A 26587-nucleotide genomic window follows, 5' to 3' on the forward strand; every position below is an offset into this window, starting at 1 on the left:
TAAAATACATGCGTAAATCCAGGTATAGAGTCTGTGGGGGTGTGATCTGTGTTCTATGGTCGTCTGAAGAGTCCAGTATGACCAAATACATAGCCAATATTAGGAGAGAAAAGTCCGCGGGCGGACATTTATCAACAAACATAGTGATGTTTTCCATCAGTAGATCATAAGAAACTACTGGCAACCACCGATGGAAGCTCCGAAAATACTGGTCGCAAACTTCCGAAAACGCTCGTTCAGTGGTTTTGAAGATTTTGGAGACTTCGTGACGTAAAGTGTTTTCAATCGTCATGGGCGGATATGATAAAGTCAAGCTTTGGAATGTATTTGAGGGAAATGGGCTAGTGGACCACAACTCATTGCTCCCCAATAAGCCGCAGCGGGTTTCTGGTGGTGCCGTATCCTCGTAGAGACATATCAGACCACGTTGGGTACAATAACCGCATCGTGGAAGGACTTTGTCACAACCTTTCTTCCGAAATTTACAGATTGCGCAGACTCTCGGTGCGCGCTCCATATCGAAGGTCTGGAGTTTTGGCCCCTAAAGTGGCGTGTTCGCACGTACAGCGTGCATCTGCCGGCGGCCGCCGCTAAATTCAATAATCGTGTGGCAAAATAATGGTTTTTGAGGGCGCTTTACCGGATTAAATGGGATAAAATGCAAATTTGGCGCTAGGGTCAACGCGCCTGCAGATTTGTAGTTGCATGACTGCGCATGAGCATTGGTTGCGATTGATGTGGGTCCCGTCGGCCGCCGCTATCACGATTCGAGTATAGTGCAGATCATCTCATTCCCAGTGTATGGTCCCGGTTCGAATTTGAGGGCCCAGGTTAAGATCAATACTTGATTCACGGATATTTCGGCTCAATTTTATCATGCCCTCGACAGAAACGAGGATTTCTTTACTATATAACAACACTCTCTGCTTTCTTTTGTCACCACTTCAGCACTTATACCCCTCCTCTAACCATGGCTCCTGATCTTGAATCCCACTCGCACCCAATTAAGGAGACCAATCCCGACGATATTGAGGCTTTCAAAGTTTATTTCGAGTTAGATGATATCACAAATCCCAAGAATTTCAGCACACGCTACAAGATATGGCTGGTCTTCCAAATGAGCATGCTCGCGATGACAGGTGCTCTCGGCTCCTCAATCATCTCTCCTGGGTCGACACAGATTGCAGGATATACAAGTGTTAGCACCGAGGCGACATCTTTGACCGTGGCTTTATTTGTCTTGGGTTGGGCCTTTGGCCCTATGATATGGGCGCCCGTTAGTGAAATGTACGGCCGTCGATTGGGCATGCTACCCGCCATCTTTGTCCTAGGTCTCTTTAGCATTGGTACTGCAACAAGCAACAATGCCGAATCCATTTTCCTGACTCGGTTCTTTGGCGGGATCTTTGCGTCCGCGCCAATTAGTAATGTGCCTGCGGCTTTGGGGGATATGTTTGCTCCGGCAACACGGGGAAATGCGATGACATTTGTGGCATTGTGTATCACAGGGGGTCCTACCCTTGGACCCATTATTGGTTCTGCTTTGACGGTCAATCGCAATTTGGGATGGCGCTGTGAGTAATCTCCCAGGTGGTGACTTCTATGTTAGTAAATGGTATGAGCTAATGAAAATCACTCCAGGGACCGAGTATATGGAAGCCATCATCGCATTCTTTCTATTCGCCCTCTGTGCACTATTTCTCCCTGAAACATATGCTCCAGTTCTTCTCAAACTAAAAGCACAGAAATTACGCAAGAGTACAGGGGACGAGCGATACTGGCATCCTCACGAGAAGGAGAAGATCGAAATGCACAACATTGTCACTAAGCACCTTGCCCGACCATTAGTGTATGAGTCCGCTCTCTACTTGCAGAAACAGGGTGTTGATTATATTCTTGTTAGGATGCTATTCACCGAGCCAATGGTCACTCTACTTGCCCTTTACGCCTCCTTCACGTACAGCCTGATCTATTTGACCCTCGAAGTATTCCCCATCGTCTTTCACGAGGATCGACACTGGACTCTGATTATATCAACCCTTCCTTTCCTATCAATCCTAGTTGGAGTCATTTGTGCGGTGATGCTTAATTTTGCCAATCAGCCACGTTATCAGCGCGCGGTAAAGGCAAATGGTGGGAAGGCAGTACCTGAAGCTCGTCTTCCTCCCATTGTTATTGGAGGTGTCTTGCTGTCAGTGGGTCTATTTTGGTTTGGCTGGACCGCAGCTCCAAAGTATCCTTGGCCATCGCCAGTGGTAGCAGGAGGTAAAAGTCTACATCATTGTCATGAATATTTTAGTCCAACTAACATAACCCATAGGTTTCATAGCAGCAGGCTTCAATATCGTTTTTCAACAATGTCTTAACTTTCTGGTCGATACCTATGGCCCATTCGCTGCCAGTGCTGTGTCTGCAAACACAATTCTTCGGTCTATACTTGCATGCGCGATGCCTATTGCCGCCCGACCTATGTTTGAGAATTTGGGCATCGGACCTGCGGCTAGTCTACTGGGGGGTATCTCGTGCTTGGCTCTACCGGTTCCTTTGCTGTTCATCAGGTATGGCGAGGCATTGAGGACCAAATCTAAATTCACCCCGGGACGCGATGCATAACGCATTCATATGGAGATATCAATTGTGATGAGTCTCATGTCATGGGGAAATAGAAACACCGCGGAAATACCAATGACATCATTCCACTACTTGGTCTACCCGTTCATAACTGTGTACAATTATGCGTTTCTTCCCCTGAGACCCACTTTGGACTCCGCATCCATTGGCGTTCGTCAATTTCCAACCACTCACAATGAACCATTGACTTGGGTGGCTGAACTTGCCCCCTCCGAACACTGTGAACTCCTTGTAATGACGTCTGGCACGGGGCCTGGGCCACTTTTAAATCTTAAGTCTATTCCTGCTTCCCTTCCACATCCTCGTCAATGGCAACACAATGCCATTGCACACGGTCGCACTAGGAGCGGCTTTAACTCCAACAGTCATCCAGACTCTTATTTCTCACGTGGGTCGATCGGATCAAGCTCTTGATGTGTTGCTAATGATATGTTCATGCCAGTACCTGCATCGCAAGTCCCATCACAATAAACCTACCGTCCATATCACCTACGATGAAGGCATTCAGGTCATCCGCCAATTTCTGTATTATGCTTCGAAGCATCCCGTTGAGGACATTCAAGCCTTTACGCGCCAGTCCGTCCCGAGCCCGCATTGGGTGAGATCGGAGACCATCACCATCCCCAACGAGCATTTGTTGGTAGCAGCGGAAGTGCTCTGCAAGCAATTGGGTCCCAAAGGTATCCTTCGCGTGGGTGGGCAGAAATGGTGGCAATGGCGGGGCCCATCGGAGGATCTCAAGGGAGACTGGGTTGAAATGCGAAGCCATTACAATGAAAGCAAAAAGAACGAGGAGCGCTGTAACCGCATCATGCTGTACGTGCATGGCGGTGCATACTTCTTCGGAAGTGTGGATACGCATCGCTACATGTTGCAGCGTCATGCGCGCAAGTTAAAGGGTCGCGTTTTCGCGCCTGATTATCGTCTTGCGCCCCAGTTTCCCTTCCCCTGTGGCCTGCAGGACTGTATGGCGGCCTATCTTTGGCTATTGGAGACATATGATCCCAAGGAAATCATTCTAGCTGGTGACTCTGCTGGCGGTGGAATGGTGTTGTCATTGCTAGTTATGATGCGTGATCAAGGGATTGCTCTTCCGGCAGGCGCCATTCTCATTTCGCCCTGGGTCGATTTGACCCATTCGTTCCCAAGCATTGTGAAAGATAATCCAGGAGATTACATCCCTCCATATGGCTTTAGACACAAGCCTTCGACGGCGTGGCCACCTCCTAATGCGGATGAGCTCCTCAAGATCAAGAATTTGTCTCACAAAAAGACCGTTGCAGCTAAAGATGTTGAAGAGACTGTTCCCAAAGCCAACAGCCAGTCAGAGGAGACTGCTGTCCGCGGTTACACTCTACATGAGAAGGTGGCTCCGGGTGCAGGACCTGCTTATCCAGGCCAGCAACAGAGTTCAGATCCTCAAACTCTCCAAGGAGAGCCTGACAACATTCACGTAGTGCTGGATGGGAAGACCGTTGAACTTAAGGATCAAATTCAGATGTATGCGACTAATCAATTGATCTCTCATCCTCTGGTATCACCAGTCCTTCAGTCTTCCCTTGGTGGCCTACCTCCCCTTCAGATTCTGAGCGGTGGTGGTGAAATGCTCCGTGATGAGCAGTTCTACATTGCCCACAAGGCGGCCAACCCGACAGCATACCCGCCTGGCGATGTGTACCTTGACGAATACGATCCTGACAGAGAGATCCTGCATAAGTACGAACCGACCTACGTGCAATTTCAAGTATGGGATGATCTTTGCCATGTGGCGCCTACCTTGAGTTTCACCCGACCCGCAAAGTATATGTTCCGGGCAATCTCTCAATTTGGGTCCTGGGCCCTCGCTCGCGCGCAGAATGCCGAGGTCGAGATCGTGGATGATGAACTACTCTCCCCAATCTCATCTAGTGGTACAGAAAGTTCGGAGGGACCCCAAGGTTTCCATGGTACTGGACATCCAAGGACGAACACCGGGATGTCGGTTGTTGGTAAAGCTGGCGATCCGCTACCAGCCTTTCACCAGCATATGATCCGTGAACGGGTCGACAAGCGCGGACGAACCTACCCACTTGATCCACCATCTTCCTACCCCGTTCTGGACATCCCACCAGCACAAGTCGGTGCAATCAACCCTGAGCTCATCCGCAAATGGTTGGTTGCAAAACACGAGTGGGATGTGAAGTTTGCCAGAGAGAAGCTCAAGGTCCAGGCTCGGCGAATCAAAGAAATGTCCCATGGTTTCCAAGACTTCGAAGGCGAATACCCGTCCCCAAGTTCATTGGCTGCCCGTCGCGCAGCCCCTGGCGTTCTACCCAAGCGTCATGCGAAGAAGAATTACGGCTTAATGCTCTGGAGTGGTTGGGGCAGTAAGCATGACGAACGTACTATGGAGCGAGAAAAGGACGCAGAAAAATCCGGTCGTCTCTCAACTCGCGCTAGCGTAGATGCGGGGCAAGCAGGTCAATGGTCCAGTCAGCCTGCGAAGATTGTTCAGCCCGATCCCTCCGAGAACCGGAAGTCTGTCGCCACGAACTCCATGTCCAGTGGTGCCCCTGTAGTAACTTGGGATGCTGCGAGTGAACAGAAACCCAACGGCGGAGGTCCCTCTACTGACGGGGACTCAGTATCCCTTCGCCCCATATCGGAAAGAAATGGTGGTCCGATGCTGGTGCTCCCAGGGGTTGATAACCGTAAGTTCAGCGAAGAGAATGCGAGTACAAGAGCCCTGTTCCATGCAGCGGGTACCCTACCCATGACTTCTGATGTCTCCCTCCCCCAAACTCGGGGTCGACCCTCATCGATTGGAGGTTCAGTGGCTGGCCGGAGCGAGTTCTTGTCTGATGCAGGCGAAGACACCAGCACAATTGGCGGTGATGCGGTCAGCGGCATTGTCGCACCCGATGCCGCCAGCACACGTGCCGTACTCTCAGCTAGAGGTGTGATCGGAGTTCTCAACGGAGGCGATAATGCCCGAGGATCTATCGATACTTCATCTCTGCATCCGCAGCCCTCAGACGGTGATGCCTTAGCGACTGATAAAAAAGATGTGGCTTCAAGCACCCATCGGCCAGAGATGCCCGATAGGGAAGATTTCAAAACCGCCTGCGAAGAGCTGTGAGCGTGGTCCGTTAGCATTTACAACTATTTCTCAGCATTGACGGTTTCCCTTGTTTCGCATAATTTCTTTTCTTGATCTAACTGGATATATATCCTTGCACACGTCTATCATTGGATCTCATACTTGTCTTCATCTTCTTGAACCTTCGGGCATCCTGCTCTTTTCTTTCTTTGGTCATTTTTACTTTGTTGGTTATACCCTGTTCGATTGGTTGGTCGGCAATACCTACACCCAGCTGTTAAACTGATATATCTAGTGAGAATATCTGAACAAATTTTACTGCAAACTACTTGAATAGCTACCCGTGGACAACCTTGGAATAGTCCTTAAAATTAGTATTGACATGCCTAGTTGATGAATTGAATTTTACCTCTCAATTTCCCCTCCATCTCAGGTAGCTCAATGATTTGTCTCTTGTTTTCCTTCCAGCCAGGTCAAAGGCGTTGTATAAAGGTAGGTAGCGCTCGTCCAGTTCAGGAAGGGTCCTTTCTTGAGCTAAGGCCAGTTTCCAAGTGGCCATTAGACGTGATAAACAGACCAGCAGATGGATGTTCTTGGATACTCAGGCAGACCCGGGAATTCTTGAGGTACATTGATTGGGCATTAGATCGGGATGCGCGATAGGGTCAGCGGAGAATTCAAAGTGGTGCCACAAAAGATGGAGTTGTCTCTGTGCTACAGTCGAGTTTCTTAGTGAACTATTAGCCAGGAGAAGGATTAATCGGAATCGAGCTTGATTACATTATACTTTGATCTGTTATGTAGAGCACCGATGGCCGTGGAATCATTGTAAATGTTAGCATATGGCAGCCCCGTACTGCCTCGGTAACAACCTGGGTGTTTAGGTTTAGGGGGTTGTACAGTATATAGAGTTTGGGGCTAAACCGGATGATTCCAGACTGTGTTTCTAATAGTTTGACCCCTTCTCCACCGAACGTACACATGAACATCACTTCTCCCCGAGCCGTGTAGCCCCTCAATTAACTTTCGGTGATCCACGTTTCGCACGTTTCGCAGGTTTTGCTTCATTCAAGCTCCACCCTGACAACCTTTGCCCTGCGCACGTTTGAAAGAAAGAACCAAGGAATCTGTTGCAACGTCAGCCCAGGTACGGTGATTTCCTCAAGACTGGTTCGTTGATGCATAGAACTGGATCGATACAGTCTTCAAGATCGCCGTCACAAGCAATTACCCATCCAGGAAATGTGGACCCCCATCTGCGAGATGAGGATCTACTCGCCCCAGAACGCGTCTAATAGATTATCCAAGATTTGCCCGGAGCAAAAATCCCTATTCTGGAATAGCATAGCAGGATCTGCTAATTTCTTTGTGCTAGAGAAGACTCCACTCTTCAGACTAAGCGGTGACCATTGTTGCGCTAGGATCCACTGTGGGTAGGAAAAAACCAAACTGCCGGGATTGCGTGGCGACGTGGTAGGAGTGGGTGTGTTCATCAGTTCAGCTGGGATCTAGATTTAGTAATGATCCAGGGTTCTGGGACTGACTAGTTGATTGCCGATCGATGGTACCATCGGATGCGATCCTTGAAGAAGTACGAGTTGTAGCGTCGGAAGTGGGAAGAAATAGACGCCGGCCAAGATTTTTAGTACCCTGCCAAGGGGCAGACCAAGAAACTTGACAGCGGGACTTATGACAGCGGGTTTATGACAGCGGGGAAGCAGATTCAAGACATTATATTATTCATCAAAATTAAGGGAGTGTATGCACATGGCAGAAGTAAGTACAGCAGGGAGTATCATATACAAGAACGCCTCATAAGGCAGTCAAGATTCATAAAGCACATCTAGTCTTAGCCGCTGTGACGCGCGCTTCGTTCCTCAGCTTCAATCTCTGACACTGGCTCATGAGAAATCTCAATGGTGGTCTCCTGATACACACCACCGAAGTTGGACATTTCCATGTCATTCTTCGCGACGATATCTTCGGTGGAGCCACCCTCGAACGGATTGGCGGTGTTTTCTTTCTCGGCGACCTGGCTACGGCGGAATCTCGAGCCCAGCTTAGATCCCATTTTGAAGGGTTTGCGCGAACGCGACCGGGATCCGACATTGGTAGTGATGTTTGTTTGCCATTGGGAGTCGGTGTTGTCGTAGTTGTGGTCGGTGGTGCTGTGCTCGGTGTCGATAAGGAGGTGGCGACGGGTTAGGGTGTAGACAGCCACATCCATGAGTCCCGATAAAGCCATCAGGCAACCGGCGACTCCGAAGTAGGTCTTGCTGGGCGAGTCACCTCGTGCGCTGGCCATACGACCAGCGGCGAGGGGCAGCGACATGAACAGATAGACGAGGGGATAGATAACCATGTATACGACGACACGGTTCAATCGGTGGAGGGACTCTTGTTGGCCACGGCGGAGCATCTTCGCTTGTGACATCCGGCGTCGGAGGTAGATGAACATGACCGCATATAGGACGATGGTACCGAATTCGGAAAGGAAAATCCAGAAGTAGTGACCCCAGAGACGCTCATCCTCGTGTGTTGGACTGATCCAACACTAAAGAAAAAAAGTTCAGTCAGTCAATTTCACATCACCATGTATTCCAGGGACAAGCATACCCAATTGGCTTCAGAAATGACAAAAGCCTTGGATCCATAGAGACCGACTGGAATAAAGCCCAGGATAAGAATGAACACCCATAAGGCAATCACGCAGTAGACGAAAATATTCCAAGGCAGTTGTCGACCACGGAGAACGACGAAGCCAGTATGAAAAGCGATGGACAAGACAAATAGACCGCTGCCAGGATCTCCGGTTTGAATCCACCAGCCCTGCAAGTAACAGGCAGCCTCACCAAAGTGAACACTACCCCGAGACACCCAGTACAAACTGATAGTGAAAGCGATGGCCTGTTGCAGATCAACGAGTAACAGGTTATAAATCAAAACGACATATTGGTTCTTAGCGAGGGGATGCTTGTAGTACCGCTGCCAGTACACAAAGCGATAAGTAAGGAACGACAGAAGGCCTAGGGTGGAACCTAATGAGCAGAGGGCAATAATACCCATGGCAATAAAGAGCGACCGGTCGCTACCCTTGAGCGGTTCTTCCTCTTGGAACTCCCAGCGGCGAGCGATTGAGCCATCGCCGCCACCGACGTATAGCGAACGCAGGACGTGAGTGAGTAGTACCATGATTCAGAGCTCTGGGTAGGATAGATCTCAAACCTTGCACCAGGAGGGCCTGGGCTCGTATAAGAAAGAATCTAATGAGATCCGAGAGCACGGGTCTCTATGTCGGCCTGCACCGCATCCGATGCTCCACCAGAATGCAGTGATGATTTTCAATCACTGAAAAGTAGGGCTAAAGCTTGCCCACTGTCAATAAAAAGGGGGCTGCAAGAGTAGATCCATGGTTCATTACCGCCATAGCGGCTATATTGTCGCTTCAGGAGATTGTGAGTAAACCACTGTATACTCCATTCGGACCACCCGGCTGAGGCTCCGAGACCCATGTATGGCTGGTACTGCAATACTTGAGCCGAGCTTTATCCACAAAACTGGTGAAATAGGGTAAGCGCTCGAAGTTTCAGGAAATGCGGCGTCGATCAACCACCAGAGCTGTGCAAATAAGATTTACTGGTGTGGAAACCGCCATGCCAAGACTGTGCTGGCGCGCAATCAATCGGCTTGTTTGCATTAGGGGCAACGAAGATGGAGTCGAACGTGGGGTCTCGTCAACAAATGCCACTGTCTGATCAGGCTAAGTGGAGATCTTCCTCGTATTGGTTCAGCCAAAAAAAAACCTAGATCCACCATTAATCACAGATTAGACGGAAACAAGGAGTTCGCGCTTGTTTTTTGTCCGCACTGTGACATTGTGACGCCACCTTCAAAACAATAGTCTGAAGGAAGCCTCGTGGAGGCCACGCACAGCCCCCGATCCGGGTCACGAATAATTCGAAACTTAGAAACTTAAATTCGATCCTTCGATCCATCCGACCCAACCAGCTGAAGGTGAAGCAGATCAAACGACGAACTTGCATATGAAATCAACGCTATTCCCCGTCAAAAAAAAAAAATTAAAAAAAATGGAGATGCTGATCAAGGGGAAGCTTGAAGTATAAGCTTTAGGATCCAGGTCTGGAAATGACTCCGCATTGCGCAAGCTGAAGTCGATTGCCTTTGGGGCTCCTGAAGGGATTTCCTAAGTAGTATCCGGCGTTCCACTGGGTTTTCTTTGGCACGTGCCTCTGCTGATCATGATGCTTGTCAGCAAAAAATGGAGAGTTTTAGTTTTCCGTCATTTCTGAGGTTCAGGGGGAAAGGATCTTGTGGTATATAGATTATCATGGTGTCTGGAATGAGCAGAGATCACATCAGAATAGAGTTGAGCTGCTAGTGCAGAGTAGATCTAGTCTAGTCAAAAATGAGCACCTTGAAGGAATTTGACGTATCAGACCGAACAATTAGTCCAATAATATATTTCAGTCTCAGTGACTTCAATATATGAACAAGTCTCCGTGGCGCAATTGGCTAGCGCGTCTGACTGTTAATCAGGAGGTTGGAAGTTCGAGCCTTCCCGGGGACGTTCTTTTTTTGTCTGTCATTTTACCACCCGCCACAATTCCTTCCTTTCCATCTCACCTTAATTTGTCAGTCTTTTTTTAGGCTTGATCTACTTAAAATTCTCACACATATCCCCTCTCAGATCTGAGTCATTGAATTGGATGCCTTAAAGGCGGAGTCGCGCATTCCGTTGAGGTCCAAATTCCCCAATGCGACCGAATCATGTACATACCCACGCCTGACTTCCCTACACCGTGGGTAAGGATAAAAATACGCCATCTGTAAGCCTACATCGGGATCGTGCAGCTGATCTACACGACAGCACTTCCCCTTCTTGGGCATGGTTCTAGATTTACCATGTCTCACTCTTCGCCCGTCTATAGCCGGGCCCGCAATCGGCCAGTCCTCTCAGGTCGCTTTCTGCAACAACCATTGCATCAGACCAAGGCTCACTTGCCCGATGACTTGCCTAATGTCTAAGACCTGCACCGATGCATTTCGCGGATGCATCAAAGGTATACAAAAATAGTATCAGTGTACATGTAGCCTGTTACTGGATTGTGGTCACGGATATATAAAGACCAAGGCGATGGTATGATTAAAAACTCAGTATACAGTCCAACCTTTTCATGAGTGCGTCCAAATAATCAAACATTCAACTCTCAATACCAAGCAAGCCTCCAAATCCACCATGAAGTCCTTCACTGCCATTTCCTGTGCTCTCTTGACCGCAGCTCATCTCGTCAGCGCTGCCCCTGCACCAGCTTCAACCACCGCCACAACTGGACAGACCGTGCAAGTCTCCTACGACGAAAAATATGATGTTGGCACAACCTCTATGAACACAGTCGCGTGTTCTGATGGAGTCAACGGCCTCGTAAATGACTACCCCACATTTGGCTCGTTGCCTACGTTCCCTCTGATCGGTGGTGCGCTCACCATTGATGGCTGGGACAGCCCCGCCTGCGGTACTTGCTATCAGCTGCACTTTGAGTCCGGCGACATTAACGAGACCATCAATGTTACTGCTATTGACGTCGCCTCGGGTGGATTCAATATTGGTCTGACGGCTATGAACCGCCTGACGGATAACCAGGCTGTAAGTCTTGGTGTTGTTACCGCCACTTATGTCGAGGTGGACAAGAGCGTGTGTGGAATCGAGTAGGGGAATGGATTGATTCGATGTTAGATGGGGGAGCAAGCTGATCACCCCTTAGAAAATATTGATACTAGCGTTGGAGGTACCCGGGTGATCTAGAGTGAGGCTAAAGGTTGATGTTAAATACATTGGTTCTTTTAATATACATAGGTAAAGGAATCAATCAAGAGCCTGCAGCATTTCTTCAACACGTGTAAACTTCTCGCGAGGTCTGCCTTTCTGCTGACCGCGCTCACGCTCAATGCTGTCAATGCGCTGCCAGTCTTGCCAGGATGTTGCCCGGAGTCCACGTTGCTGTACTTCAGCCTTCACGCCCTCCCAGCCTAGACCGGTGCTCTGACCAGAGTTATGTAATAGAGAGCCTTCGTGGCTTGCCAAGTCATGTAATATAGTATCCACTGTGGTGAAGGCATCTGTCATGGTCGATGCAATAACGCCCGTCGGGCCACGCTTAACCCACCCGGCACAGTACAAGCCAGGCAAGTAGGAAATCAATGACCCGTCCGGCAGCTTACGAGGCTCACCCGAGTCCGAGGGACTCGTCACACGACCAAGTCCATCATTAGGAATCACGCCACGTCGAGTATCGAATTCGATACCGAGATCCTCAAGTCCGGGCAGAGGAAGCGACTTGTAGCCCACACTGCGGAAGAAGACACTGGCGGGGAGATTGGCCTGAGCGCGATTTCCATTCGAGAGGTATTTCGGTGTGACTTTGGAACTGGCGGTGTAAGGGTCGGAGGGATCGAGCTCATTACGAGAGAATTTAGCATGCGAGAGATGGTAAGGATGTACTGGTGACCAATCGAGGCACTCGGGGGAGAGGAGGAAATTCAAAGACCACTTCTTGGTCGCTGTCTCGGGGTCATTGGCGGAGCCCTTGGCGAGGAGCTGCATCAATCGCTTCTGGGCCCGAGGTAGGGCATTGACAACATCTTCTGGAGGGAACACATCATCCCGGATCGGTTCGAACGAGACGGAAGGCAATTGAAGTAATTCACGGACTTCTTTGATTGTGAAAGAGGCCTGTAATGGGCCTCGGCGACCAACCACGCGTACCCGTCTGATCCGACTCCGAGACAGTACTTCCAGAGCATGGTCGGCAATATCGGTAGTTCGAAGCGCATCCACGTCTGACAATAAGATTCTAGCGACGTCAAGGGCTACGTTTCCCTGTCCAACGATCACTGCATCCTCACCGCTGGACAAGTCCGGGTTTAAATCCCGATGTTCGGGTAGACCATTGTACCATCCTACAAAGGAGCGGGCCGAGTATACGCTACGAAGAGCGTTCTCTCCCGGGATTCCAAGCTCCTTATCTTGCGACGCTCCGTATGCAAAAAGAATAGCATCGTAGTGGGGTTTGAGTGCAGCGAGAGGTAGGTCGTTCCCGAGCTCGATATTACCGACAAAGTTGAAGCGTGAGGATGTTGCGACTTCGGTAAATTTGTCTTCACAATTCTGTTTTATCAGACAAAATTAGACAAATGATTCAATCATATTTGCAAGCCGATTGAGACCTAATAAGCTGTTGCAGTGCTTTACCGGTACGTACCTTGACCTCTGGATGATCCGGGGCAACACCATATCTAGCCAACCCAAATGGCACCGGCAGTTTTTCAAACATGTCAACCTTGAGGTCAGCATGCTTGCTCAATAGCCTTGCCACGGCATAGAATCCTGCCGGCCCAGAGCCTACAACGGCAACTCGAGTGGGCCGATTCCCCGAAGCAACATTACTGTTCAATCGCCTTGATAAAGACCGTGCGGGGAACGACTTGGCCCGTAAGACCGGAGGAGCCAAGCGCGCTGTGCAGCCCGCACAGACAAATGCGCGATCGAGCATCGTGGTGTGGGGAAAGATAATCAATGTAGATAAGTTCAATCAGATCGGAGTTCATCGGGACACGTGATCCACTATCTTCTGTTGCCGGGCCAACAATCGATGTTGACCCTCTGGTACTCCGCACTACCCACATCGCGTCGCATACCGCAAGGTTTCCCACTGTCAGATCGCATCATTCCACGGTTCATTCCATTCCTTTACCAAATTCCATCGATCTCGCGTGGCTGCCACGGGGGGCTTTTAGTCGCTACTATGGGCAGATCAGAGCCTCCATTCCTTTATGATCGTCCTTCCGCTTATAGCTTCAATGGCCCGACCGACCTGGGTTTTAACCCCAAGGCTGTGACGCAAGCGAACCGGACTCCTGCATCACCTAGGCAGAAGCAAGATGGGCCTTTGATTAGTTTCAACAGACACCCTGACTCGGTATGGTGGGATTCCTGTATTGTCTATCATACAACGGCTAACAACGCGTTACCTATATATAGTGGGAAAGTCTCGACAAGAAGCCACCGCACACGCCAATGAACCCCAAGGCGAAGAAGTGGATCAAAGGTGTGAGAGGAACCCAGCTAGGTCTACGGTCCATCACTCTACTTGGTGCACTTGCATCCCTGTTTTGCTCCATCGTTATCAATAATGCGGACACGACAATTATCTGGATCATGCGGTCTGGAGTAAGTCGCTCATTCCAGTTGATAAAGTAAAATGCTAATTGTAGTAGCCAATTGTCGCAACTCTGCACACCCTCTATGGTGTCTACCATTTCTGCCGATCTCCCGTTACACGTCCTCCTGCTTCTCAAGCTAGTTACGGAGTGTTCGCTGGCATTTTGGATGCTGGGCTAATCCCATTCTACGTGTTCACAGCTTATGTGGCTCATGCTGACTATGCGACGGATGATTACAACTGGGGGACTCTTTTCAAAAACAGTGAAATTACCCTTGATATCGTTGAAGCCACCTTCATCTGTGCGGTTGTGAATTCAGGATTGCACCTTATCTCATTTTGCCTTTCGATCTTCTTGGCAGTGATCTTCCGCAAGATCTCTCATCTCCCACCTGACATGAACCCGCTCGAGGATAACCTGACAGCTCGTCCGCGCAAAAGCTTCCGCAAAGAGATCGATGTTGATGAAAAGCACATGAGCTCATCAACCCTGCATTCGAATATGGAAGATCCGCTTATGGGCTCTCCACGTACTGTTCCATTCATGCATACCCGTCAAGATTCCTTCGGCGGTGATACCATCCGCGGTTCAGTGGACATGAGCAACGAGAAATGTCAATCCCAGATATTCGTTCAGCCACACCGTTTCTCACTGGAGCCCCCAACTCCAGAAAGATACTACCACAACCCTGCCGAAGGACCTTACAATGTAGCCACAGCCACCACTGCACCGGAATATCACAATGTGCCTGCACGATCGCCAAATATCGTGGACCCAGGCATCCACACCCGTCACCTAGCTTCTCGCACTGCTGACAGGTCCGAATCCGTGAGCCCCATGTCCGATAACTGGGTTGCACACGACGAGCGCTATCCATCCCCCGTCAGTGACGTTCAAGGCCAAGCTGACCAGAACAACGCCACTACTCTTCGCCAATCCTCTTCCGTGTACAGCCGACGAACAGATATATCTGCTCCATCAGCGGGTAGTGGCATCCGAGACTGGTTCGCATATCCCCAAAGAAATCCAACCAGCGTCGGAAGTGTAATCCCCGAGGACACACGTGGCGAATACGCTTCCGTAGCAGCGCACGAGTACTATGGCAACGAAGACAACGACGAACAAGACATTGGAGCCCAGCAGCGATTCAACATCTTCCCCGACCCAGAAGAACATGACCATGACAACGATGACGAACCCTCCGGTATCCCTTTCAACCCACTCATGCTGAACCCTCCAACCCCACAACCAGTCCTCAATGAGAGGCAAGAGGATACCGACCCGGTGCGCCGCAACGCTCTAGGTGATAATCCCAATCTCTCGCAAAACCAAAAAGCCCAAGTCTTCACTCCGCATACAACCCCGGACTCCCCAACCTCCAATAATCGTTTCTACGGTGACCTTGAAGAGAATGCCTCCGGACTGAGCATTGCGCCGCGCCAAGTCAGCGCCCAGGAAGATATTAAGCGCGGACCATCTAAGCTCACCAAAAAGCGCACCAAGAAGTTGTCTGCATACCAATCTTTGAAAAAGGATGACAGTGACGATGAGGGATACCTCAGCGCTCGCGTTCCGTCATCTCCCGCCATGGCCGAAGGAGACCGCAAGGGCCGAGTGGTCAGTAATTCCGGCGCGGATACAACTCGGGCCGGTCTCGTGGGTGGAGTTGGAGCATCGCTATCCTCGTATGGTAGCTACATTGCGGGATTAGGCGTTGGACGTCGCCGCGATGTAAGCGGTAAAGTTGCGGAAGAAGGACGAGGAGGCAAGAGCGTGGAAGTACGTCCCAGTCCGAGCGCAGTTCCTAGTCCGGATCAGACTCCGGATGGAAAGATTCGGGCTGCTGGATGGGCACGTTTTGCGGGACTGTGACTCTCATGATTCGGTTACAGGGAAAAGAAGGGAACTTTGGGAGGATATTATTCTTGTTTATTTTGTTTCTGGATATGGTGTTTTCTGATTTTCTGTCAATATGAACGGCATGTAGCGATATCATCTTTGCGTTTCGGGTTAGTTAGTACCCAATCTGACATATTTGAATGACTACGTATGATCCATTGGTAGTTGCTTTTTTGATCCTCATATTGTCGGATGATTATTGCTAAGCATTGTGAATTGATACATGGATGTTTGCCTGCTCAGGTCTTGTACATTGACATGGTTGACCAACCAGCATACAGGAAGAATATCAGCCATTCACATCCTTCCCCAGCCCTCCATCAGGGAATCATTCTCCTGTAACCCCTTGCTTCCCCTTCTGGAGGTTACTGTCGACTCAACCCCAGACCATCCAAGCGAAATGCAAATCCTGAGATCTGTTATTATTCAGAGCGATCAGTTCCTGGGGACCGACGAGCCGCAAAACGGGGAGGCGTGAAAGGACAAGACTTCAGGAATTCCAGATAGGCATAATCTGGAAGAAATAAATCAGCCACCGATCTCATCACACAGAACCGATACATCTCTTGCAGCCATCGCAGGCTAAATGATTTCTATTATGCACTCGTGACTCAGGCAGCTTACCTGAAGGCCCTCTTTCTTCCTGTTCTCTCCTGCACTCTTCCCTTATCCTTTCAACATCCCACTCCCACGCATTCCTCGTCCCACAAAAGATCCAGTAAATGAATACCAGCCATCGGACTGCCCATGTCTTCTTACGCTCATGATGGGTGATCTCAGCTTCTGCAATTTCACCTAGTCTATTGCACAGAGCCACTTCTTGGATTGTGGCTTGCTCAACATCGGGGTTTTCCTCCAAGCACAATGTCACGACACGGAATGCTTGTCTATGGGGATCCTCTGTCTCCGCAAAAGCCAAATCAGTTGAACATCATCAAAAGGGGTGAAAGGGAGTTTTCAGTACGCATTTGCCGTTGCCACGCGAAAGGCCCAGTATCTCGCATAGCTGCTTCTTCCATTCTGGCTTGCCGCCTTTCGACACCAACAACTTATTTCCTCCCGCGTTTCGAGGGCAAATGCCGCCTGAGCTGACGAATTTAGGAACCAAATAATTGCTTCCATTGTTAATTTATATATCCCGACATCAAGGGCGAGAAGAGAATCGAGCTTGGCCCGTTCTAGGCAGGCTCCAACCCTGAGCAATCCTTTAGGACTCGCAGCCTGGTGAAGAGGAAGTACTTTTGCTACATCCACGATGGTCAGCTTATCACTCCTGCGCCATCCTCGCCCGCAAGCTCATAGCTTTCTCAGTACAATTCTAGTTCTGAGCTCTTCAGATTTGAACCAAGGAAAACGACACAATACTGATTGTTTTTTGGATGCTGCAGCTTGTCTCAATGCCCTCAAAGAACATTGTTTCCCCTGTTGTCCTTCTCAAATCTCGGACTATCGGCTTTTTAACGCCGTCGCACCGACCATGAGATCTATCAACTTTCCAGCCCCGGGATTCAACATCCTTGGAACTGAAAAGGTCTGTCAGGTCTGGATCGCCGATCATAATCGATTTAGGGACTTTTTCACGTCACCGAATACCCTTTACGGCTCAGCGTGGCTTGCAACATTGTCTACTTTCGGAAGCACGATCTGAGTAGCTAGCAAGGCGTATTTCAAATTCTCGAGCTTGGGCTTGGACTAGTTCAATTTGGCCCCTAATCTGTATCAAAGAAACTAAGCGAGGATGTCAGACCAAACTTTTGTGACGCGTCGTGCGTTTTTCCATTTATGCCACCGTATACCCCCTATTCCCTACTGGGGTCCATTATTCAATTCACCCAATTCCGCAATAATGTCCCGCAAAACGCCTAGCTCTTGCAAGACGTCTCTCACCATCCCGTGACGGGCCATAGCAAATGACAACCTGATTGGTCTCTGATCATGCGTTTCGAACCAGTGCCAAAGTCTTTCCAAGATATACTCGTCACGATCGTTCATTTCGTCTCCCGCCAACAACTTGCGCTGATTAATCTGTCCAAGCCAGTTGAGATATTCCATGAGGGAAACGCATGGAAAATCCAAAAAACCAGATTTCCAGTCCAAGCTTCGACACGAAGGGTAAAGTTGGTCTGCCCAGAGGATTGCACTCATCATTATCTCGATCCTTTTGGCGGGCGGCGGAGGTGCATAGGGGTTGGTAGCATGGCGATCATTCCTAACCAGAAACTCCTCGTCGATGAGATACAGGACCTGATTCACAGGCAAGGGATCATATTTTTGCTTGAACTCTGTATAAGCTGAACCTGAGCTGGTGCTTAAGCCAGATTGTTCGAGGAATCGTCTGAGAGAAACTCGATTGTATATCTCAATTGATTCGAGGAATCTTTTTAATGTCTCGGAAGTTGCAACCGTTGAGTTCTCCAAAGTTTGCTCGGCTGTGCGAAGGCGCTTCCTGAAATAGTAACCAACTTCGTCTGCTGACTCAAACCTCTTATTATCCTTTGCTTCCGCTGGAGATATTCCCAATTGGTTCGCCACTGACATATCCATGTTGCTTTGATGGATCGCAAGAGTGTCCGAGGCCACAGACTAATGACAAACGTTAAAGCCGGTACACCTGATCGAGCAAGGCAGTCTTATAATTGAAAGGGGAATCTGATATATTCCAAGAGCCCTCGACATATTTATACCACTCCCACGGCACTGAAAAACAGCCCAACAACGAGCAAGCCAGGCAACACTATCCATCGAAAAATACCCATCTAAACACAAACAAAAAGTCGGTCTGACGATGAAGTGAACGAGAACAGGGATTTCTGCTAACAATTTTCCTGATGGTGTGTACAATAGCAAGGGTTACCAGATGAATCGGTGAGTAGTTCCTAAGGCTATTCGCTACTATGCAATTTCATACATCTGCCCGGGTGAAGGCTGCGGGTAAGCCGTAGACAATGGCATGCTTTGGGGCCTGAGATCCTTATCTAGATCTTTATAATAGGTTCATGCACAATGAAGGAGGGTGACTTGCATACTTAGCGTCTAATATTGAGATTTTCGCGTCCTCTAATTTGTCCGCTGATGCTGCACGAACACATGTCCGCGCCCAAGAACTTGCTACTCTGGGTTTCTACCCGAGATAATGGGGGTGAAATCGAATAATCTGACATGTTCTGTGCTTTTATGCGATGGAAGGGCATCTATCAGTGGTGTGGCTCTGGAGTCACATTTGAGAAGGAGGGATGAGGGCCATCCGGCTTGGCTATAGGCAAACCCGATCTGCGCTATGCTAGGCACTCATGCTTGATATGGCTTAAGCCCATTGTATGAGACAAAGCGCTCAACCCAACCCGGTGTATAAAAAATCGTTTCGTACATGTAAATAGTTTATGTTATGGTATGAGTACGCCATAACACGAGACCAGTAGGTTTTTCAGACCTTGGATGCGGCTCAGTGTTTCGATGCGGGACATGCAGTGGCTGTTACATTCCCCAAAGCCCCCTAATTCCTATTGTTGGGCACTTTGGACTTTGCAGGGTGCGGGGTAAGACATTCATCAGCCTCAACCTCCGGAGGTTAGTATCCCCTGTCCATTGGGCTGACAAAAAATACCATTTTTCGATAGTAGATTTGAAGTCAAGGAGGCACCATAGACATAAGAAAGCCAAAGTTCGTTCACATATTCAGAACAGAAGAGTTCTATGCGGAGAAGACTGGTGCAAAAAAGGTCAAGGGGCCGTTGACCAGTATTGGTATAAGTGGAAAGGCCGTGGCGCCAACTTCGGCAATCCTCATGTCCCCCCGATATTTCTCCCAAGTTGGAGAGGAAATGTTGTGCCTATAATCGACCTGGGTATGTTACGAGGGAACACCCTCATACTCCCATCCCTCAATAACACGCCTTCGACGACGAGAGTTCCGACGATTAGTATTACACTTGACAAAAACTGTCAATGCAAAGATGACACAGATCACAACTCCAGCAACAACTGAAACAAGGACCGTCTTACGCTCCAGCTGTTGTGGATTATTTGCGTACGGACAGGTAGCTTGCGCTCCACCAGTGACCCAGCAGGAAGTAATATCAATACAATTGAAATCCAGGAAAATCTCACGGAGAGCCGGGTCCGAGGACGTCGAGTCCAGGACTGTCGACTCCTCAGAAAGGAGCTGCTTATATAAATAGGTGTTTTCAAGGCCAGTTCGGGGTACTGCGAGGGTAGACCCTGGTGGACAAGACTCCGAGATCTCTGAATACTTCGCCGTTGCATTGGTCACAGTCCATGCGAACGGGGAATTGCCTACTCGACAGGCACCGCGTCGTACTTCAGTGCAGTTGGTGGCCCGCCAGCGGCCTTCAAGTGATAGATCCATGATTGAGCAGCGGTCAAAAGCGGGCTCGCCATTTGTACCACCACCAGTACCTGCGCCTTGAGGCTCACCGATTGCCCAGGCCCAGCTAGATGAAAGAGATACATTGCGGTAATGCTGAACATCGGCGCCGGCGTTTTGGTCAAAGAGAGTACTGTTCAGCATGGGAGACATGCCGCAGGCAGTAATTCCAGCGATGACATCGGTGATGGAACCCATGGCACTTTCAATGGACAGTCCGTCCGTAACAGGGATTTGACTGGTTGCCCATGACGAATTGGCTTGGGATACGGCGGTAGCTCCCGGTTCATATAAACAGCCCGCAGTCACCGTGCCATTCTCCGCGGTGGAAATCTTCACACCAGATGACATATAATATGGACCGAAAATATCGTCTTCATCTTGCGATAAATCATACTCGGCCAGCTGGGGATCCACCGACCCATACTCAATCAGTACTCTGTCTGATTTGGCAAACTGGATGTATTTTGCAGACGGCCATCCATCCGGAGTGCTCTGTTGACCTGATTCGTCCGTGTGAATCGTGTAATATTCCACGATAGGCATGTAACTCGTGTCAACCTCATACCAGGACTCGTTCAGGTTGCTTCGATCCTTGGCAAGCTGAGCTGGAGTATAGATATAGTCCCTTAGTACCGTTCCGAGGTACGCTCCAGCCCGCTCAGTTTCTGTTTTGGGCAAATCATCGCCTGTGACCGCCGATGCAGGCTCTGTCGGCGCTGAATCACTTCCTGCGACATGGAGGTTCAAAGCCAACCAGGTTGTAAACGTTTCCTCTCTAGATGTCGTACTCTGGAAGTATCCGACCAGAATTTGCGATATTGTGTATAGATTAAGGTCACTAGTACATCTGTACGGCCCAAGCTCATAGACCGTCTCACCCTGGGAATCCTTGTATCCCGTTGACGTGGCGTCGGCTGCCTCAGTTGTTGTGGACGCAGAAGCAGACGCAGACGCGGACTCGGTGGATGTGGATGTGACGGTGGATGTCGTTGAGGAACTGCTCATGGTTGAGGTGTATGCTGAAAGTGTCACGTCGGCCGTCGTGGGAATGTCGACAGGGCAAAATGTCCATGTCCTATGTTCGACTGACCAATATATGTCTAGTATTAACCGTCGGTACCCGACCGACAGAAGATTGGAGATGCATTGTGTAGCTGCTGTTTCATCGTAAAGGCCGTCTCCAAAACATGCAGCCGTCAATGATACAGCGGGGTTGGTTACAAAGTTGATTGGTATTTGGCCGGCGACATCGCGTTCGCTCTGGGCATTGCGTCAGACTGGAGTTGGGGGGTTCAGTTCAAATCCGGCAATACGAACCAGCAAGACAGCCACCCAGGTCGCACTATCAAGAGTGGCATCAGAATTATACGAGACAGACATAGAGAGCTGGAGTAGAGCATGATTGTGAAGTAATTGAAGTTAAGTGCGGGTTCACACAGGTCGCATCGCGTACTGCAAGGCGGGCGCGCCGATCACCTGAGTCGATCTGGCCACATCTAATGTTTCCTTTCTTTCGACTTCCGACAAAGTCCAATCACCACAACGCTTCGTCTTTTTTTCTCTTCTTTGTTTGTCTTTTCTTTGATACCCTTGCCATCGAAAAGAGGATTTACTATACGTCGCCATGGCTCAACCTAGCCCCGAGCAGATAAAGGCTTTCATCGCCGCCAAAAACGCCGAAGCCGAACGACAGTTGGCTCTTGAAGCCAATAGTAAACAGATTTCAGTAGAAGAATTGAAGGAGCAGAAGAAGCAAAATTTCCTTGCTCTTGCAAAAGCTAGGGAGATGACACCAGAGGCACTCTACAAGGAATTGCAGATGGAAGCGATGCGGGCGCACCAACAACAGGGCCAGGGATCACCACAGCCAGGCCAAGCGGTACAACAACAAAAGCCGGGTCAACCGCCAAGTCCCCAGCAGGGACCTCCACAACAACAGATGCAGCGGGTAGCCGTTAGCCCAGGACAGCCCGTGGACCCCAAGGCGCTGGCCGTGGCGAAGTTCCTGCGCTCGCAGGCCCTTAAGCCACGGACCTGTATCCTAAACGGCGAACGAAAGGACATGTTCAAAGGTATGCCACCTACTGCGCAAAATCTCTCAACATCATCAGATCAGATGAGGTTCCTAACATACCACAGTCAAGCGAGCTATGCGCGCCCTTCAGTCCCCCGCCTACGCCAAAGCCGCCGCAAAGAAGAACTCCCTCCTTCCACCCGTGACAGACGCCGCCTCAGCCGAGGCCGCCTTCAAGCTCCTCCCTCTCTCCTATCTCGCACTACGCGTGAGCAAGGTCGACCCGCACGAAGGCCACAACCACGCCAAGCCCAAGAACCGGACAAAGGGCCTGTGGACCGTGAAGATCGAGGGGGAACAGCTTTTCGAACCGATGATGTACTACGTGTGGCAGTGGGAGGGACCGCAATGGAAGCAGAAGGCCATGGCCGCGGCTGTTGTGGCGGGTATCTTTACCGTTGTGTTATTCCCGTTGTGGCCTATGATGCTGCGCCAAGGTGTTTGGTACCTTAGCGTTGGATGTATGGGTCTTTTGGGACTTTTCTTCGCTATGGCTATCTTCCGGTTGATTCTATTCTGTGTTACCGTTTTCGCTGTCCCGCCCGGATTGTGGTTGTACCCAAATCTGTTTGCGGATGTTGGGTTCTTCGACAGCTTCAAGCCTCTTTGGGGCTGGCAGGAGGTATGTTTATATTGGCTTCATTTGCTACACTGGAGCTCATGCTAACATGCTCATAGAACAAGAAAAAGAGCAAGAAGGTCAAATCAGGAGTTGCAGCTCCCACTACCGCAGCTCCTGCAGCAGCTTCGACAGAAGCTCCGTCTGCTACTACCACCTCGGCTGAAACTACATCTACTCCCAGCTCAGCGCCTGTGAAGCGGGACCTGACAGCGCGGGTTGAGGAAGTAGAAGAGTAGTTTCATACAAGTTTATTTCTCCAACATTGTCAACACCGGTGGGAATATCAAGGAAAAACAGCTGTATTCAATGATCGCAACTGCACTCTACCTTTTTAGGATCCTCGTTCCGGCGTTTCTCATCTCTTGTATTAGTTATCAGAGTCCTTTCGATTCGTCAAAATGATATCAGTAAGTTCATCTTCCTACAACGGATCTAAGAACTAGCTGTATAATTTGCATATACCAATTGTAATCGATCATGCTGTATTCCAATGGACCTAAACTCCAGTTTCCCACAGATTTGACCCGATGCCCAAAGTAGATAGAAAAAAAGACCAAGTCTCAATGGCTGTCAATGATATCAAAAGGGGTATAAATAAGACACAGTACAAGAAATGAAGTAGTAAGAAACAAAGCCAAGAAGGCGAATCATTAAAATCGACGCCAAGTAGACACAAAGGCGGGTATCGTCATGTTGAGACAATAAAGATGCAAATGCATAAACGAAGTGAAGACAGAAATGAAGTAGGATATATCTCAAATGTCGCTCTTTTGACAAAAAAATCGATGTAGTTGAAGTCGACAACGTATAGTCGAGGGTATATGTGACATGCATGAAGTGACGAGATAGTGACGAATTTTTGACGCAAGGGGAGGTCGTATATTGTGACAAAGAATGATCATTTCATCAAATCATTCTGGACTGCCGAGCAGCTGTTCTCGAGCCACCTGATACCGGTTGTGCCGTATTTCCATTCGAAACACCAAATTTCCGGTCATTTCGGACTTGTTCACTAGCCTGTTGTGATTGGTAAAACCGGTTGACGGGAGGACTGGTTGACCAAGAGGGCAGCGCCTGCGCAGCAATGGGAGAAGGAATTTTGGGGAGGGGACAATTAGGTGGAGGTGCAGCGGGAGGCCCCAGGCTGAGTCCAGGCATGCTCTTTCGGCGTGACATATTTTGATGGTCGGTCTGCGCAGTAGACACACGATTTCGTGGTATTGGCTCGACTGGTGGAATACTCAGTACGTCCGATTCGCTGACCATATGTATCCCCAGCCCGGGTCGACCGACCAAACTGAGAGGACGAGACGAAGGGGGGCTGATATTGGAGGGAGCTGTCTGTCGGGCCATACGGGCGAACGCATTGCCGTGTTCTGGTGCCTGGCGAATGACTCTGGATAAAGCGTCCTCCGAGTTGGAAGCGCGCAAGGTGCGTCGAGTGCCATCGCGGACCAAAAATGGTGGCTCGGAAGAGTCTGTCTGACGCGAGCTTGCAACGCTATAAGTCGGAGACTGTGGGGGCGAGGAGATACTGGAGATGCTGAAATCGCCTGTACTTTCACCTCGGCGCAGAAAACCAGCTACAGACGGAGGAGGAGTAGCAGCAACCTGGGAGATGGAGGCAACGGCTGGTCTTGACGCAAACTTCTTGCTAAATAAAGGCACGCTGAAGTTCGGAGCTGGCGGCGAGGCACATCGGACTAGGGTTTCGGGGACGTTGGATTGAATATGATTGGCCTGAACTGACTCTTGATTCATAGGCACCGGGATTGCCTGCGCCTTCGGGGACCCATGTAAGGAGTGTCGCTTCTCCTGGCCAGGAGTAGGTGGACTGCGAGTATATGGAGGATCTACCTCAGGCCCCTTCGGCTCTTCCAGTACCGCAGCACCATTTCCTGTCGGTGGGAAATGAGGTGGGTTCATAGGCGGGCTCATTGCGGTGAAAGCGGAAGGGCATTCGGACCCATTTCCGTTTGTTGAACCAGTAGCTTCCGTTCTAGCCGTGGAGGCCGATCCTGCCCTAGAATTTACCACCGACCGACTGACAGACACGTACGAGCTTCGTCGTGACTGCCAGGTCAAACCACCGACCGAAGTGCCATCATCCTCGTCCTCGGGGGATCGCAGGGTCTGCGGCTGAAGAAACAAGCTGGAGATACGATGGGGATCCTTTTTCACCATTTGTCGAACACTCGATTTGGACCGAAGCTGAGGAGCATCTGCATCGTCATCCGAGTATTTCTCAGTTATGAATTTGGGACCGCCGCGAGATTCGATCTCAGCACGAATTGCCATAAGCCAGGCAATCATGGAGTCCGGGTTATCAAACACCAAGAGGAAGCTGCGGGCCAAACGACGCGCATGAGATCGATGAAATCCAAAGCGAGACGAGAGTTTAGGCTTCGACGGCTCTGCATCTGAATTGGAGTCGACACCTGAGTTCTGAGACACCTGAACAACCCAGTGCTTCCCAGGAATTGCATCACTGGCAAATGCCACCGACTTAGGACCCAATTGCAGCATCTTTTCGGGCAGGCGATCGTGCTTCCCTTCCCCGGCATATTGGAGAATAAAACCCGTCGTGGCCAGCACGTAGATCTTGTTGGTCCACTCAACCTTGTTGATTGTCCCTGACAATGTGCGAAGATGTTTCCGTTCCCTTTGCTCTTTTTTCTTCGCATCCTCTTGCCCTATTCGGTTCCTAGCATCCTCCGCCACACTCTTCCCGGTTGTCGCATGCAGGCGTAAGATCGCATCTGCCGACATCGCCGGCGCCGTAAGACTTTCATGTTTAGTCGATTGCGGATAGGCTTGAAATAACGGTGGTGGCTTCCATCCGTACTGCTCCCGTGATGGGGGCGGATTCGACTCGGCGGGCCGCGGTCGAGCTGTTTTCAATGTGGCCCGGGCCCGAGGTGTTGTCGGGGACGTGAGGGTGGTCGGAGTGGTTGGATCGGTACCGGGGCTGGTTAGACCCGGGGACAGCAGTGTCTCTGGTTCTGGCTCAATTGGCGCGATTGGTTGTGTTTGTTGTACTGGAGGCGGCTGGGATTCATCAATCTCAGTTAATTTGGTATCCGGTGCGGCAGCGGCACGCGACGATTTGTCGCGACTGAACAAACTGCGCAGCGAAGATTTTGATGATTGGCGCCGTACCGGGCTCTGGAGAGGGACCGGCCCCTCCGAGCCATTGGTGCTGGGATATTCGGATGGACGAGGACGTGATCGTGACTGGGACTTAGTGGCCGGGACTGCAGCTGGCCGGGCAAAGTTTGTATTTAGCGGCGCAAGGCGATGCCCACGCCGTTCGCCAAGGGACGTGGATGGCGTGGGCTCTTGACCCATCATTATATTTTCAGACATTGCGACGTCCAATTTCATCGTCGTCACACCTCAGTATTCATCACTCATAGGAAAAGGAGGTCAAGATGAAGGGGGAAAAGATCGACACGGGGGGTTAAAAGAACGTGGGCGCATCTGCACGGCCGTTGAGGCCAACGTCATACAAGGAAATTGATAAGGAATGAACGAAAGTATTGAATTTTCTCTTTCTCTGGTTTCCCAAGAAATTTCAAAGGTTTCAGGAAGAACTCAGGAGAAAGAAATTGGGGAAAAGTGGGGGGAGAAGGATCTACCAGGAAGTGATGCGAG

At 50.0% G+C, this 26587-nt stretch overlaps 10 protein-coding genes across 10 annotated transcripts; 5 read left to right on the forward strand and 5 right to left on the reverse strand.

Annotated features, from left to right (window-relative positions):
* Positions 1-970: 970 nt before the first annotated feature.
* Positions 971-2613, forward strand: N7503_009510 (MFS transporter; the record flags this gene model as incomplete). The annotated part of the gene is made up of 3 exons (XM_057069056.1): positions 971-1574; positions 1642-2265; positions 2321-2613. 3 exons carry the CDS (start codon positions 971-973, stop codon positions 2611-2613), a joined length of 1521 nt encoding a protein of 506 aa, XP_056915667.1.
* Positions 2614-2950: 337 nt separating this feature from the next.
* On the forward strand, positions 2951-5749 carry N7503_009511 (uncharacterized protein; the record flags this gene model as incomplete). Its single annotated transcript, XM_057069057.1, has 2 exons — positions 2951-3019; positions 3074-5749. The coding sequence occupies 2 exons, from the start codon at positions 2951-2953 to the stop codon at positions 5747-5749; spliced, it is 2745 nt and encodes a 914-aa protein (XP_056915668.1).
* A 1810-nt stretch (positions 5750-7559) lies between these two features.
* Positions 7560-8932, reverse strand: gprD (the record flags this gene model as incomplete). Its single annotated transcript, XM_057069058.1, has 2 exons — positions 8327-8932; positions 7560-8264 (listed from the first exon to the last, which is right to left on the reverse strand). The coding sequence occupies exons 1-2, from the start codon at positions 8900-8902 to the stop codon at positions 7560-7562; spliced, it is 1281 nt and encodes a 426-aa protein (XP_056915669.1). The 5' UTR covers positions 8903-8932.
* A 2035-nt stretch (positions 8933-10967) lies between these two features.
* Positions 10968-11441, forward strand: aspf13 (allergenic cerato-platanin Asp F13; the record flags this gene model as incomplete). The annotated part of the gene is made up of 1 exon (XM_057069059.1): positions 10968-11441. The coding sequence occupies one exon, from the start codon at positions 10968-10970 to the stop codon at positions 11439-11441; it is 474 nt and encodes a 157-aa protein (XP_056915670.1).
* Positions 11442-11594: 153 nt separating this feature from the next.
* N7503_009514 (NADPH-adrenodoxin reductase) lies at positions 11595-13281 on the reverse strand (the record flags this gene model as incomplete). The annotated part of the gene is made up of 2 exons (XM_057069060.1): positions 11595-12896; positions 12991-13281. The coding sequence occupies 2 exons, from the start codon at positions 13279-13281 to the stop codon at positions 11595-11597; spliced, it is 1593 nt and encodes a 530-aa protein (XP_056915671.1).
* Positions 13282-13533: 252 nt separating this feature from the next.
* Positions 13534-15823, forward strand: N7503_009515 (uncharacterized protein; the record flags this gene model as incomplete). Its single annotated transcript, XM_057069061.1, has 3 exons — positions 13534-13707; positions 13770-13958; positions 14006-15823. 3 exons carry the CDS (start codon positions 13534-13536, stop codon positions 15821-15823), a joined length of 2181 nt encoding a protein of 726 aa, XP_056915672.1.
* A 1833-nt stretch (positions 15824-17656) lies between these two features.
* On the reverse strand, positions 17657-18394 carry N7503_009516 (uncharacterized protein; the record flags this gene model as incomplete). The annotated part of the gene is made up of 1 exon (XM_057069062.1): positions 17657-18394. The coding sequence occupies one exon, from the start codon at positions 18392-18394 to the stop codon at positions 17657-17659; it is 738 nt and encodes a 245-aa protein (XP_056915673.1).
* A 1306-nt stretch (positions 18395-19700) lies between these two features.
* On the reverse strand, positions 19701-21617 carry N7503_009517 (Lectin C-type domain protein; the record flags this gene model as incomplete). Its single annotated transcript, XM_057069063.1, has 2 exons — positions 19701-21497; positions 21555-21617. 2 exons carry the CDS (start codon positions 21615-21617, stop codon positions 19701-19703), a joined length of 1860 nt encoding a protein of 619 aa, XP_056915674.1.
* A 244-nt stretch (positions 21618-21861) lies between these two features.
* N7503_009518 (Sec62 family protein translocation protein) lies at positions 21862-23169 on the forward strand (the record flags this gene model as incomplete). The annotated part of the gene is made up of 3 exons (XM_057069064.1): positions 21862-22309; positions 22377-22933; positions 22990-23169. 3 exons carry the CDS (start codon positions 21862-21864, stop codon positions 23167-23169), a joined length of 1185 nt encoding a protein of 394 aa, XP_056915675.1.
* Positions 23170-23839: 670 nt separating this feature from the next.
* N7503_009519 (peptidase family M20/M25/M40 protein) lies at positions 23840-26299 on the reverse strand (the record flags this gene model as incomplete). The annotated part of the gene is made up of 1 exon (XM_057069065.1): positions 23840-26299. The coding sequence occupies one exon, from the start codon at positions 26297-26299 to the stop codon at positions 23840-23842; it is 2460 nt and encodes an 819-aa protein (XP_056915676.1).
* Between the last annotated feature and the right edge of the window lie 288 nt (positions 26300-26587).

Source organism: Penicillium pulvis (genome assembly GCF_028828015.1).
Source record: "Penicillium pulvis strain IBT 33274 chromosome Unknown scaffold_8_segment0_segment0, whole genome shotgun sequence".
Classification (NCBI taxonomy): Eukaryota; Fungi; Ascomycota; class Eurotiomycetes; order Eurotiales; family Aspergillaceae; genus Penicillium; species Penicillium pulvis.